The sequence below is a fragment of the Ursus americanus genome, chromosome 30, assembly GCF_024610735.1.
Source record: "Ursus americanus isolate L20-20 chromosome 30, mUrsAme1.1.p, whole genome shotgun sequence".
NCBI classification, from domain to species: domain Eukaryota; kingdom Metazoa; phylum Chordata; class Mammalia; order Carnivora; family Ursidae; genus Ursus; species Ursus americanus.
In genome coordinates this window covers 15,886,608-15,898,065 of record NC_142156.1, presented here as the reverse complement: position 1 = coordinate 15,898,065, position 11,458 = coordinate 15,886,608, and the positions used below count along the sequence as shown (strand labels likewise).

At 43.0% G+C, this 11,458-nt stretch overlaps 1 protein-coding gene across 2 annotated transcripts in view; it reads left to right on the top strand.

Moving 5' to 3' along the window:
• The first annotated feature begins 911 nt into the window (after positions 1-911).
• PTPN11 (protein tyrosine phosphatase non-receptor type 11) overlaps positions 912-11,458 on the top strand; it is a 79,059-nt gene continuing 68,512 nt past the window's right edge. For both annotated transcript variants that reach the window (XM_045776480.2, XM_087857337.1), the window contains exon 1: positions 912-1,141. In XM_045776480.2, coding sequence (XP_045632436.1) covers positions 1,128-1,141 — 14 coding nt within the window. In that variant the 5' untranslated portion in view covers positions 912-1,127. The remainder of the gene's footprint in view (positions 1,142-11,458) is intronic.

Below are 11,458 nucleotides of genomic sequence, written 5' to 3'. Positions count from 1 at the left end.
ATAAATAAATAAATAAATAAATCTTTAAAAAAGAAACAATAAGGGATGCCTCAGTGGCACAGTGGCACAGTCAGTGGAGCACCCACTCTTGGTTGAGTGCCCAACTCTTGGTTTCTGCTCAGGTTATGATCTCACCTTTGTGCGATAGAGGCCCTCTACGGGCTCAATGAGGAGTGTACTTGGGATTCTTTCTCTCTAAAATAAATAAATAAAAATCTTTAAAAAAATGATACTTTAAAGGGGTATGGAGAAAAGAAAGATGGAAATACAGTATTTTCTTGAGTATTTTAGCAGGAATTTTTGTCTTCAGTTCACTACTCACAATTTTTTTTTTTGTATCCCCATAGTTTAAAACAGTGCCTACTAGAAAGAAAACATTCAACAGATGTTTAATTATCATGATAATCCAGGTAACAATTACAAAGCACTTATTAAATAGACCAGGCCTAGTTCTAAGTATTTTGCATATTTAATCCCCATAATAATACTATGAAAAGAATTCAATTACTATCTTCATTTTACAGAAACGAAGAAATGGAGAACACTGAAGCTAAGAGACTCAACAACTGACACCCAGCAACTTTCGTAAGGTTACACAGCTAAAAAGTGGAGCGGCGATTTGTGGAATGAAATGAATGAAATTAGATTTGGCAGTCAGGGCAGAGATGGAAATTGATACGGTGGGAGCAAATGCGATAGGCTCACGGGAATGCACACAGTAGTGAAGGCGCCGCGCGCGCGCCGTGCAGCCCAGGTCTAAAGGAGGGTGAGAGTGTTTTGCTAACTGCGTCGCGGCGGCTCCACGGAGACACTGAACTGCCATTAACAGCCGCCGCTCAGTCTCGGGCGGAGTGGGAGCAGGAAGTGGCGGCGGGCGTCGCGCGGGGTGACGTCACGGCGGCGCCGGCGGGGATAGGCGGGGGAGGAGGAGGAGCGAACCGGGCTTGGGGGGCGGCTGCACAGTCTCCGGGATCCCCAGGCCTGGAGGGGGGTCTGCGCGCGGCCGGCTGGCTCTGCCCCCCTGTCCGGTCCCGAGCGGGCCTCCCTTGGGCCAGCCCGATGTGACCGGGCCCAGTAGAGCCTGAGCAAGGAGCGGGTCCGTCACGGAGCCGGAGGGCGGGAGGAACATGACATCGCGGAGGTGAGGAGCCCCGAGGGCCCGGCCCGGGCCTCGGCCCGGCCCCCGCCGCGTTCGATCAGCCCCGCCCGGGAGGGGGCGCCCCGGCCGGGCTTCGGACTCCCGCCCGGGGTCGCGGGGGACAGGCTCCCTCCCAACTTTTCGTCCTCCCGGGACCGGGGGCCCGGCGCCACCGCGCCCCCACCTCTCGGGTCCCCATTCATTTCCTGCCTCCCCGAGTTCCGGCTCCAGCAGCCCTGGGGATGCCCGTCAGGACGGGGGTAGGTAGAGCCGCCCGGGGAACCGCGGACGCCAGCGGCCCGGCTCGGCGCCGCATTCCTGACCCATTGCCTCATGAGAATTGCCTCATGGTGATTCCGAAATAACCCCGCTCACTTGGGGAGGCTCCTCGGCCCGGGACGCGGGAGGGGTGAGGAGGGAGTTGCGCGGGGCCGGGCCCCCGACGGTCGAGCCGCTCTGGGTCACTCTGCCTCTCGCATGCGTTTGGGGGCTTCACTCAGGAACTTGACCCCTTTATGTGGCTCTTTTCACCTCCTTTCCCCCCCACCTCTCACGTGCCAGAAATGGAAAAACTGACTGTATCTGCTGCTATTAGAAGTATTTCCTTCCTCCGCGGTCTTCGCTTTGGGAGATGGGAGGGAAGGCAGCTGTATCTCTAGTTAGTTAATCCTTAACCACAGCCTTGAAAGTCAGGTAACATTAATCGCCCCCGTTTTACGGATGTGGAAACTGAGGCTTAGAAGTTTCATGCTAGTAAATGACAGGATTTGCACCTAAGAGTCAGAAGGAGGGCTAGTGAATTAATGAGATCCCTTGGAAGTTCAGGGTAATACTACTTCTAATAGCTAACGTTTATTTAGCTCTTACTGTAAGCCAAACACGTTTAATCCTCACTATAACCCAATGAGAAGAGGAATTCTTCTTGTTCTTACTATTATCCTGGTTCTAAAGATGAATAAACTGATTTTCAGAAGTTAGGCAACTTGCCTGAAGTCACTCAACCAATAAGTGGTAGAGTCAGAATCCCCACTGTTTAATCACCATGTTGCTATTATTATTTTATGACTATTGTTAATCATTTGTAAGCCTTATTTTGTTGTTGAACTGTAGTGTGACCTATTGTTTTCAGATAATGATCCTGTTATTTTGTGTTGCCACTCTTTATATACGATTCACACATAAGACCCATTGTTTGGTCTTTTCCTTTATTGTCTTGTTATGGTCACTGTCGTAGACTTTGAAGAACTTTTTTCAGGCTGTTGGGGTTATTTGAGAGAATTTTCAAAATATTAGGAATGTCTTCTCAAAATACACCAGCACATTATTTATTCGTGAAAGGAAAAGAAGGAGAGAAAAGAAAACCAAAACCTCTTAGGAAGTGAGTGATTTGGACAGGTCTGTTGGCAAGTGCTTACAGATCTGGGTAATATATAACTGCGTTTCAACAGAGCAGTGTATAGCCTCAAATGTTCTAATTCTTTAGGCAGCTTTTAAATAAAACAGTTGTCTATTCTTTAATCTGTCAAATAGTCATTGAACCTTTTGTTCCGTGTGTCTGCTCTTCCAGACAAGTAAGGATCTGCTTCTTTAGGAGACAAAAAGACTGGGGGTTGGGAATGGGGAAGGGGCCGGGTAGTAATAGACCCTACATTGTCCAGCTTGTTAGTGTAAAAGGGGAGAAGTGGGGGTGTAGCCAGAGCTGCAGGTGGCAAAGATCATTCCTTTTCTCTGGCCCTCCTATATTATCGAAAAGAAACGCATGCCACCGAAAAAGTCAGCTTAAGAACATAACACATAGAATTGGAAACTATTTATTATATTTTCAGATGGCAGGTCAGTTTTATTATTTTTAATCAGCTTTATTGAGGCATAAATGGCACACAATAGATTGCATATATTTAGGTGTACAATTTGATGTTTTGACACATGCATGTACTTGTGAAACCATCATCATAGTCAAGATAATGAACATATCCATCATCCCTCATGATGTTTCCTTGTGTCTTTTTAATCCTTTCCTTGTCAGGCGACCACTGTTCTGCTTTCTGTCATTACACCTTAGTTGCAATTCTTAGAATTTTATATAAATGGAATTTTATGTCTGGTTTTTTATCCTCAGCATAATTATGTTGAGATTCATCATGTTGTAGTATGTATCAAAAAGTTCATTTCTTTGTATTGCTGGTAATGTTCCATTGTATGGGTGTACTACTGTTTGTTATCCATCCACCTGTTGATGGGAACATTTGGGATGTTCTGGAGTTCGGCTCTCACAGACAAAGCTGCTGTGAATGTTTGTGCGCAAGAGGTATTTACCAAAATACCTCTGGGGGAACGACTGGATCATACGGTCAATGTATATTTAACTTTTTCAGAAATTGCCAGACGGTTTTCCAAAGTGGTTATACCATTTACATTCCCACTAGTAGCATGTAAGAGTTCTAGTTACTCCACATCTTTGTCAACACTTGATATGGTCAATTTTTAAATTTTAGCCATTTTAGTGGGTGTGTCATGGTATTTCATTTAAGATTTTGAATTTTATTTATTTGAGAGAGAGAGAGCGCATGCGTGCATGAGTGCATGAGCAATAGGGGGAGGGGCAGAGGGAGAGGCAGACTCCCCATTGAGCAGGAGGCCCGACTTGGGGCTGGATCTCAGGACCCTGAGATCATGACGTGAGCCGAAGGCAGATGCTTAACTGACTGAGCCACCCAGGCGCCCCCTCATTGTAGTTTTAATTCATCTTTTCCTTGGTGACTAATGATGTTGATCATCTTTTCATGTGCTTTTTTGCCATCTGTATATTTTCTTTGGTGACATGTTTACTTGATCAAATATTTTCCCCCGTTTTTATTTAGTTATTTTTTTTTTTATTGAGAATTCTTTATTCCAGGGACTCCTGGGTGTCTCAGTCAGTTAAGCGTCTGCCTTCAGCTCAGGTGATGATCTCAGGGTCCTGGGATCGAGTCCCCAGGTTGGGCTGTCTGCTCAGCAGGGAGACCACTTCTCCATCTCCCTCTGTGTTCTCTCTCTCTCTCAAAAAATAAGCAAAATCTTTAAAAAAAAAAAAAAAAGAGTTCTTTATTCTGGAAACAGTCCTTTATCAGAATTGCAAAATTTTCTCTTTGTGGCTTGTCTTTCATCTTGCTCTCTCTTTTTTTTTTTTTTTTTAAAGATTTCATTTATTTATTTGAGAGAGAGAGAGTGCGTGCACACGATTGGGGGGGTTTGCAGAGGGAGAGGGAGAAGCAGACTCCCTCCTGAGCTGGGAGCAGGACTTGGGGCTCAGTCCCAGGACCGTGAAGTCCTGACCTGAGCCAAAAGCAGACAGATGCTTAACTGACTGAGCCACCCAGGTGCCCCTCTTTTTTTTTTTTTTTTAATGTTTATTTATTTATTTGAGAGAGAGAGGGAAAGCACACATGTGCGCACACAAGCATGAGTGGGGGGAGAGGCAGAGGGAGAGGAAGAGAATCCTCAAGCAGATTTCCCCAGACTCCCCTCTGAGTGCAGAGCCTGCCTGACACAGGGCTGGATCCCAGGACCTTGAGATCATGACCTGAGCTGAAACCAAGAGTTGGATGCTTAACCAACTGAGCCCCGTTGTCTTTTCATCTTTTTTAACAGTCTCTTTGAAGAACAGAGGTTTTTAATTTTGATGAAGTCCAGTTTATCAATTTCTATTTTTAATTAATTAACTAATTAATTAAGATTTTATTTGTAAGTAATCTCTACACCCAACATGGAGCTCGAACTTAGAATCCAGAGGTCAAGAGTCGCGTGCTCCATTGACTGAGCCCGCGGGGTGCCCCTCAATTTTTTTTTAAAATGGATCACGCTAGGGGCGCCTGGGTGGCGCAGTCGTTAAGCGTCTGCCTTCGGCTCAGGGCGTGATCCCGGCGTTATGGGATCGAGCCCCACATCAGGCTCCTCTGCTATGAGCCTGCTTCTTCCTCTCCCACTCCCCCTGCTTGTGTTCCCTCTCTCGCTGGCTGTCTGTCAACTAAATAAATAAAATCTTAAAAAAAAAACCAGATCATGCTAAAGAATCTTTGCTTAACCCAAGATCTCAAATGTTTTCTCAAAGGTTTTGAGTTAATTTTTGTATATGGTGATGTGTGGAGTTATATATGTGTATGTACACATGTACATATGTATTGTTTTGCATATAGATACCCAGTTTTAACACTGTTGAAGAGACTGTCTCTTTTGAATTTGCACCTTTGTAGAAAATCTGTTGTCCATTTATATGTGGGTCTGTTGCTGGACTCCATTCTGTTGTATTGATCTGTTTATCTGTCTATATGCCAACACCACATGGTTTTGGTTATTGTAGTTTTATTATAAGGCTTGAGATCAGTGTTAGTCTTTTTCTTTTTCAAATTATTTTTAACCTCGGTATTAATTCAATCGAGCAGTTATCGAACCCGGCAGGACAAAGCAGTGAGATTGGCAAAGATGCTATTCTTTCGGTTGAGAGAAAGAAAAGAAAAACCTATGAATGAAGATCGCAATTTCAGGTGGTGTAACTGCCGGGAGAAAAAAAACCCAACACAAGTGGCAATAATGTTAGTTTGATGAGTTTAAGAATGATCTGTCTGAGGAGGTGAGCATAGGAGTTGACTACTGAGTGACCAATATTATTCTCAGTTTCATTTTGCTTAGTTATCAAAATAATTCTTTTTGGTGTGTTTAGGATTTAGATTTTGTATGTGTTCAGTAATTAAAATGTCAGTATATTCAGTGTACTGATATTTCTCAACATCATAAGTAGGGAAACGAAGGCCATGAACAATGAAATGACCCCTCCCCCACGGGTGATTTAGCGGTGGTAGTACTGAAGTTAGATTTTGAGGTTGCTTGTGTGTACCACTCTGCCTTGTTCAGCTGACAAAACTCCCTGTATTCTTTGAGCCCTCTTTCAGCATATGGCAGGTCCTTTACATCTGCTTTTTTTTTTTTTTAAAGATTGCTTATTTATGTATTTGACACGGAGAGAGAGGACAAGCAGGGGGAGCAGCAGAGGGAGAGGGAGAAGCAGACTCCCTGCTGAGCAGGGAGTCCGACGTGGGGGTCGATCTCAGGACCCTGGGATCATGACCTGAGCCGAAGGCAGATGCTTAACCGACTGAGCCACCCAGTCGCCCCTCCCTACATTTGCTTTTGTTCTTCTGAAAGATGATGGACGATGACTTGAGCTGAGAAGAGCAGAAGATTTAGCTTGTTCTCAGACTCCAGGCTCTTGGTTTATCTATTGCAGGTCAAGTACATTTTGTCCCAGGCTCTCCCTGGTGGCCATGTTGGTTTATCTCCTGTGGGAGTAAATAAACCTGCCTTGCTGAAAAATAACAGGCCTTTGCCTTTCCAGTTGCGACTGGGATGTCTTTATTAATGTTGTGTCCCGATGTAAGCTCAGAGTTTTGGCTGGAACTGCTCAAATGCAGGGGCCACTGCTAAGATTACTTACCCTTCTTGCCCATGGTCAGTGCAGAGACTGTTGGAAAGCACACAAGATCCTGAAAAAGCAGAACCAGCTCATGTTTGTGATTGTTACTGGTGGGCCTTCGTGTACTTCGTTAGCAGCCATAGAACAATAGGATACTGTCCTTATTCCTCTTTCCCTTTGGGAAACAGACGGCACTTGCCATCCACTGCTGACGTTTCTAAGGCTAGGCAGATACTGCCTTACCTTTAAGGCAAGGCAAATACTCAGGCTCTGTGGGAGTTGTGGACTGCAGCCAAGGCTTTAAGACCCGGAACTGGATTCAGACTCCCTAAATTGGAGCTCAATTCACTACTGAGTTTTGGAGGGTTGTGTGCATTTTGTAGACTTACATGTGCTGTGGTCCTTGACAACGTTGAAATGTGGAAGATACTATTCATGGTTGCAAGGAGCATTGAATTCAAAGAGGGAGACAGACTTGTGTGCTACATCAGAGTTTGATAAAGCTAGTACCAAAGTGAAATAGAAGTTTATCAGGATAGGCTATTCTGTTTAGAATACATATGTACATGTATCCTGATATATACATATATATAGACATTGTATATATCTGTCTATACACACATACATATATACAGACATGCCATATTTTCTTGTAAAGATAATACAGTCTGTGGGATGCCTAGGTGGCTCAGTTGGTTAAGTGTCTGCCTTCAGCTCAGGTCATGATCCCAGGGTCCTGGAATCGAGTCCCACATTGGGCTCCTTGCTCAGTGGAGAGCCCGCTTCTCCCTCTGCCTGCCTCTCCCCCTGCTTGTGCTCTCACGCGCACGCTCTCTCTCTCTGACAAATAAATAAATAAAATCTTTTAAAAAAATATAAAGAGATAATGGATTCTAGGTCCAAGTCTTTATCATCCCATGGAATCATTCTAATGAAACATCAGTCCACTCACTCAAGAGCTATTTATTGTGGGATTACTATTTGCCAGGCTCTGTGCTAGGCCCTGGGTGTTCAGGTGTTGGGAAACAGGAGGTGTGGAAGTGCTGAGGTGGGGAAGTTCTTGGAGCACTTCAAGAGCAGAAGGGAGCACATCGGGGACACTGGGGAGGTGGGTAGGAACTGGACCATACAGGAACTTGTGATGTCTTCAAGGGTCATGTGGACCATGGAGAGGAGTTTGGATTGTATTTTAAGAGCAGCATAAAAGGCATAGAAGGATGTGATCAGGGGAGTGGCATGAGCTGGTCAGTTTAAAAATATCTCTCTGGCTACTGTGAAGGAAGGATTGTAGGAGACACGAGTGGACTCGGGGAGAGCAGCCGAACGAGAGAGAGGCTTTGAACTAACGTAGAAGCCGTTTGTGGAAGGAGTTTCAGAGGCAGTTTGCTTTTATTGCCTTGTCATCAGAGCCATGATGCTGACCGCCGAAACTCCACGAGAAGATATCATAAAGACAGCTGTTCGCTACCGTGGAAAAACTGCCGTAACCACTTTTTTCTAGCTTCAGTTACTCAGACTGCTTGTCCCTATCGACTGCCCTTTCTTCATGACTTATCCTTTTCCTATAGGATATTAAAATTTAATTAGAAAAGAGGAATATTCTTATAATCTGCAGAAAGTACCAAACTATAAACTTTCTCCCCAAGGACAAAGATAATGATTTTTTTTGGAGCAGCTGGTAAGAAAGATATACCCAGTGTCACTTTATATTTAGGCAAGAAACCGAAATTAGACTTTGGATCCCTAGTTTAAATTCTCTTCTTAGCATGGCGGCCTTGAATAAGAATAAGTTCCTGAAATTATCGGCCTGCTTGACCGTTTCCCCACACCACTGGGGGAAGAGGGTGCTTAGATAAAACAAAATATTCAGCATCATTGTATTTTCTTTTTGGTTCATCAGCATTTTTTTTTTTTTTTTTTTGAAGACTCACTTGACATAATAAGTTCCTAGCCTCAGAGAGCTAAGCCTGTGCAGAATCTGTGTTCGCTGACAGGGAGGCGGGTGGTTATGTAGATTTCTGGTGTGATTTCCCAGCAAACTGTTTGGGTTTGTAAACTCCCCTGGTCTTTTGTTTCTTCAAGCTCACTCAGGCTCCTGTGTTTTATGCATTTTGTTGTAGACATTGATTTGTGGCTCTTTTTCCACAAGTGGTGGTGGTTCGTATGTGTGTGTGCGCGCACACACACACACTTTCAGCTTTTTCGAAGAGGTGGGTAGTAGCCGCCTAGGCCATGTGTGACTTGAGACCCTTTCTTACTAAATAATAACATCAGAAGATGGCCAGTTAGAAGGGGTTGTCAGGAGCCGGCAGGTTTGCAGGTGTTAGAATGAGCAAAAGGGGGACACTTTTCCTTCCCTCTCCCTTCCCCATGTGACTTTTTCTCTACTTCCCTCTTCCTGATGTCTTATCCTACCTGTTTTTTTTATCCACCCCCCAAATTCATTCAGTCAACAGCCATTCACCAGATGCCTACTATATACATGGGAGGACTGGAAATTTATCTGTTTCTTCTCATCTAATACCGTGTGGACCCAATGGTATTAATCAGTTTGTTGATAAACTCAAATGGAGGTATACTGATTTGCCTTTTCCCATCTTTTCAGGTAATGCAAATGCATTTATGTTACCTTTTTTTTTTTTTGGTTAGACTAACCTCTACTGTTTACACTCATACCAGGTGGGAGATGGGACCAGGCTTCGAGGTGTGTGTCCTCAGTACCTAATATCACAATCGTTTGAAATCCTTGAGGCCAGCCCCGTAATATTAATTCTGTTAATTCTACTGTTTGTCTTTATCCTCACTAAGATCTAAGGGATTGAGTGAACTCCCACTTCTCCTTATTGGTGATAAGCACGCTGCACATCATAGAATTGTCAGTGATTGAAACAAATATTAAATGTAAGTGGGAAAAAGTTTTTGGTGATTACCAGCGCTATTTGAAAAAACCGCTAAGGAAGAAGAGTTTAAAATAAATCAAAGCTCAAGTAGATAGGTTATGGGCTACAACTTTTAATTTATAATTGTATGCTATTTGAAATAATGTAGGGACAGCCCCTGAACCCTGAAGTTAAGTTTATTAAAAGGCAGTGTAACATAAATAATACAGATGTCAGAATGGCCTGTGTGATACTGACATAATTATGCATGAGAAGAATCTTTCCTGCTGTCTTCCACCAGTAATAATAATGATAGCAAAGGTGATAGCCAATGTTTATTAAGCCCTTGCTCTGTCCGGTCTTTGTGCTAAATGCTGGTTACTATTTCCCTTGTAAACATCACCCTCCTCTGTTCATTCTTAATAACATGATAGGTATAATTGTAAGTTGTAGAGGAGATAATAGAGTTTATTTAATAAAGGGGTAAAGAGACCACCATTGGCCTTATCTCCTGTTGCCAGTCTACCTGACGGGTGGGGTGGTGTTTGCGTACACCTTCAGCAGTGGAAGTCAATTTATAATGTCTTTTGCACCCTCAGCATCAGCAGGATACTCTGTGTAAGCATTATTTCTGTGAAACATGCAAAGGTGAGAACATGTGGTTACAATAAGACAACTGTGGGTTTAGATCCTGCTTTAGAAACTTTTAGAAGTAAATAGTAATAGTAATAGTAATGGTTACATTGGCACATGGCATTCAGTAAATGTTGCAGTAATTTTAACCTGCTGTAAAGTATGATAGCCAATACTACATTATTTTGTCCTTGCTGTCAGAACTGGTTCACAATTGTTGAAAAAAGGCGTTTGTAATAAACATGGAGAAATCTTCTTTGTTTCATAATTTATAAGTTCTTATTTAAATATATAATATTATTGGTAGTAAAACCATAAATCTGTCTTCTTTCTGTCCCCATACTCTCTCTCCATGTAAGTTCTCATCTCTGTCTTCTTCCTGTCATCTCTTTTTGGTACCTACCTATACAGCCAGCTTCAGGGGTATGGATGGATAACTTACTGATGATGGAAATCATGCTGGTGACTTGAGCAAATGGATTTTTCAGAAAATTTTCAAATAATTTTTATCTTTTACTTAGGATTTGTTTCAAACTTTGAGAAAAGTTACAAGAATCAGAATAGTGCAAAGAATACGCATATGGATAGACTACCATTTACACAGACTCACTACTGTTAACTTTCTATCCCATTTGTTTTACATTCTGTGTGTGTGTGTTTAAATACACATATATAATATTTTATAATTTTTTTCTCCAGACATTTGAAGATAAATTACATAGATCATAGCCCTTTGTTCCTAAATACTTCAGTGTATATTTTCTAAGAATAAAGCTATCTTTTTTTAAAGATTTTTATGTATTTATTTGACAGAGAGAGAGAGCACAGGTGGGCAGAGGGAGAGGGAGAAGCAGGCTCTCTGCTGAGCAGGGAGCCCAATGCGGGGCTCGATCCTAGGACCCTGGGATCCTGACCTGAGCCGAAGGCAGCTAGCCACTTAACCGACTGAGCCACCGGGTTCCCCTATCTTTTAAAATTTTTAACTGTAGTAATTTTACCATCAATAACAATCTTTTTATCTAACCTGCTTTATTCCAGCTGTGCTGGTTGACCCAGTCATGCCCTTTATACCATTTTTTCCCTCCTCTACTACAGGATCCACTTGTATTTAGTTGTTAGATCTCTTTAATCTGGAAACTTCTGCAACCTTTGTCTTTTATGCTAGTGATTTTTAGGAAAAATACATCTCCCCCTTCCCCTTTTAAAATAGAATATTTCTCGTTTTGGATTTGTCTAGTGTTTCATTATTACTAGATTTCAGCCGGAGTACTAGGTAGGTGATATCGTGTCCTTCTTGGGGTGTTGTATCTGGAGGTACATGATGTCCACTGATGATGTTAATCATCAGTGACTACCTGG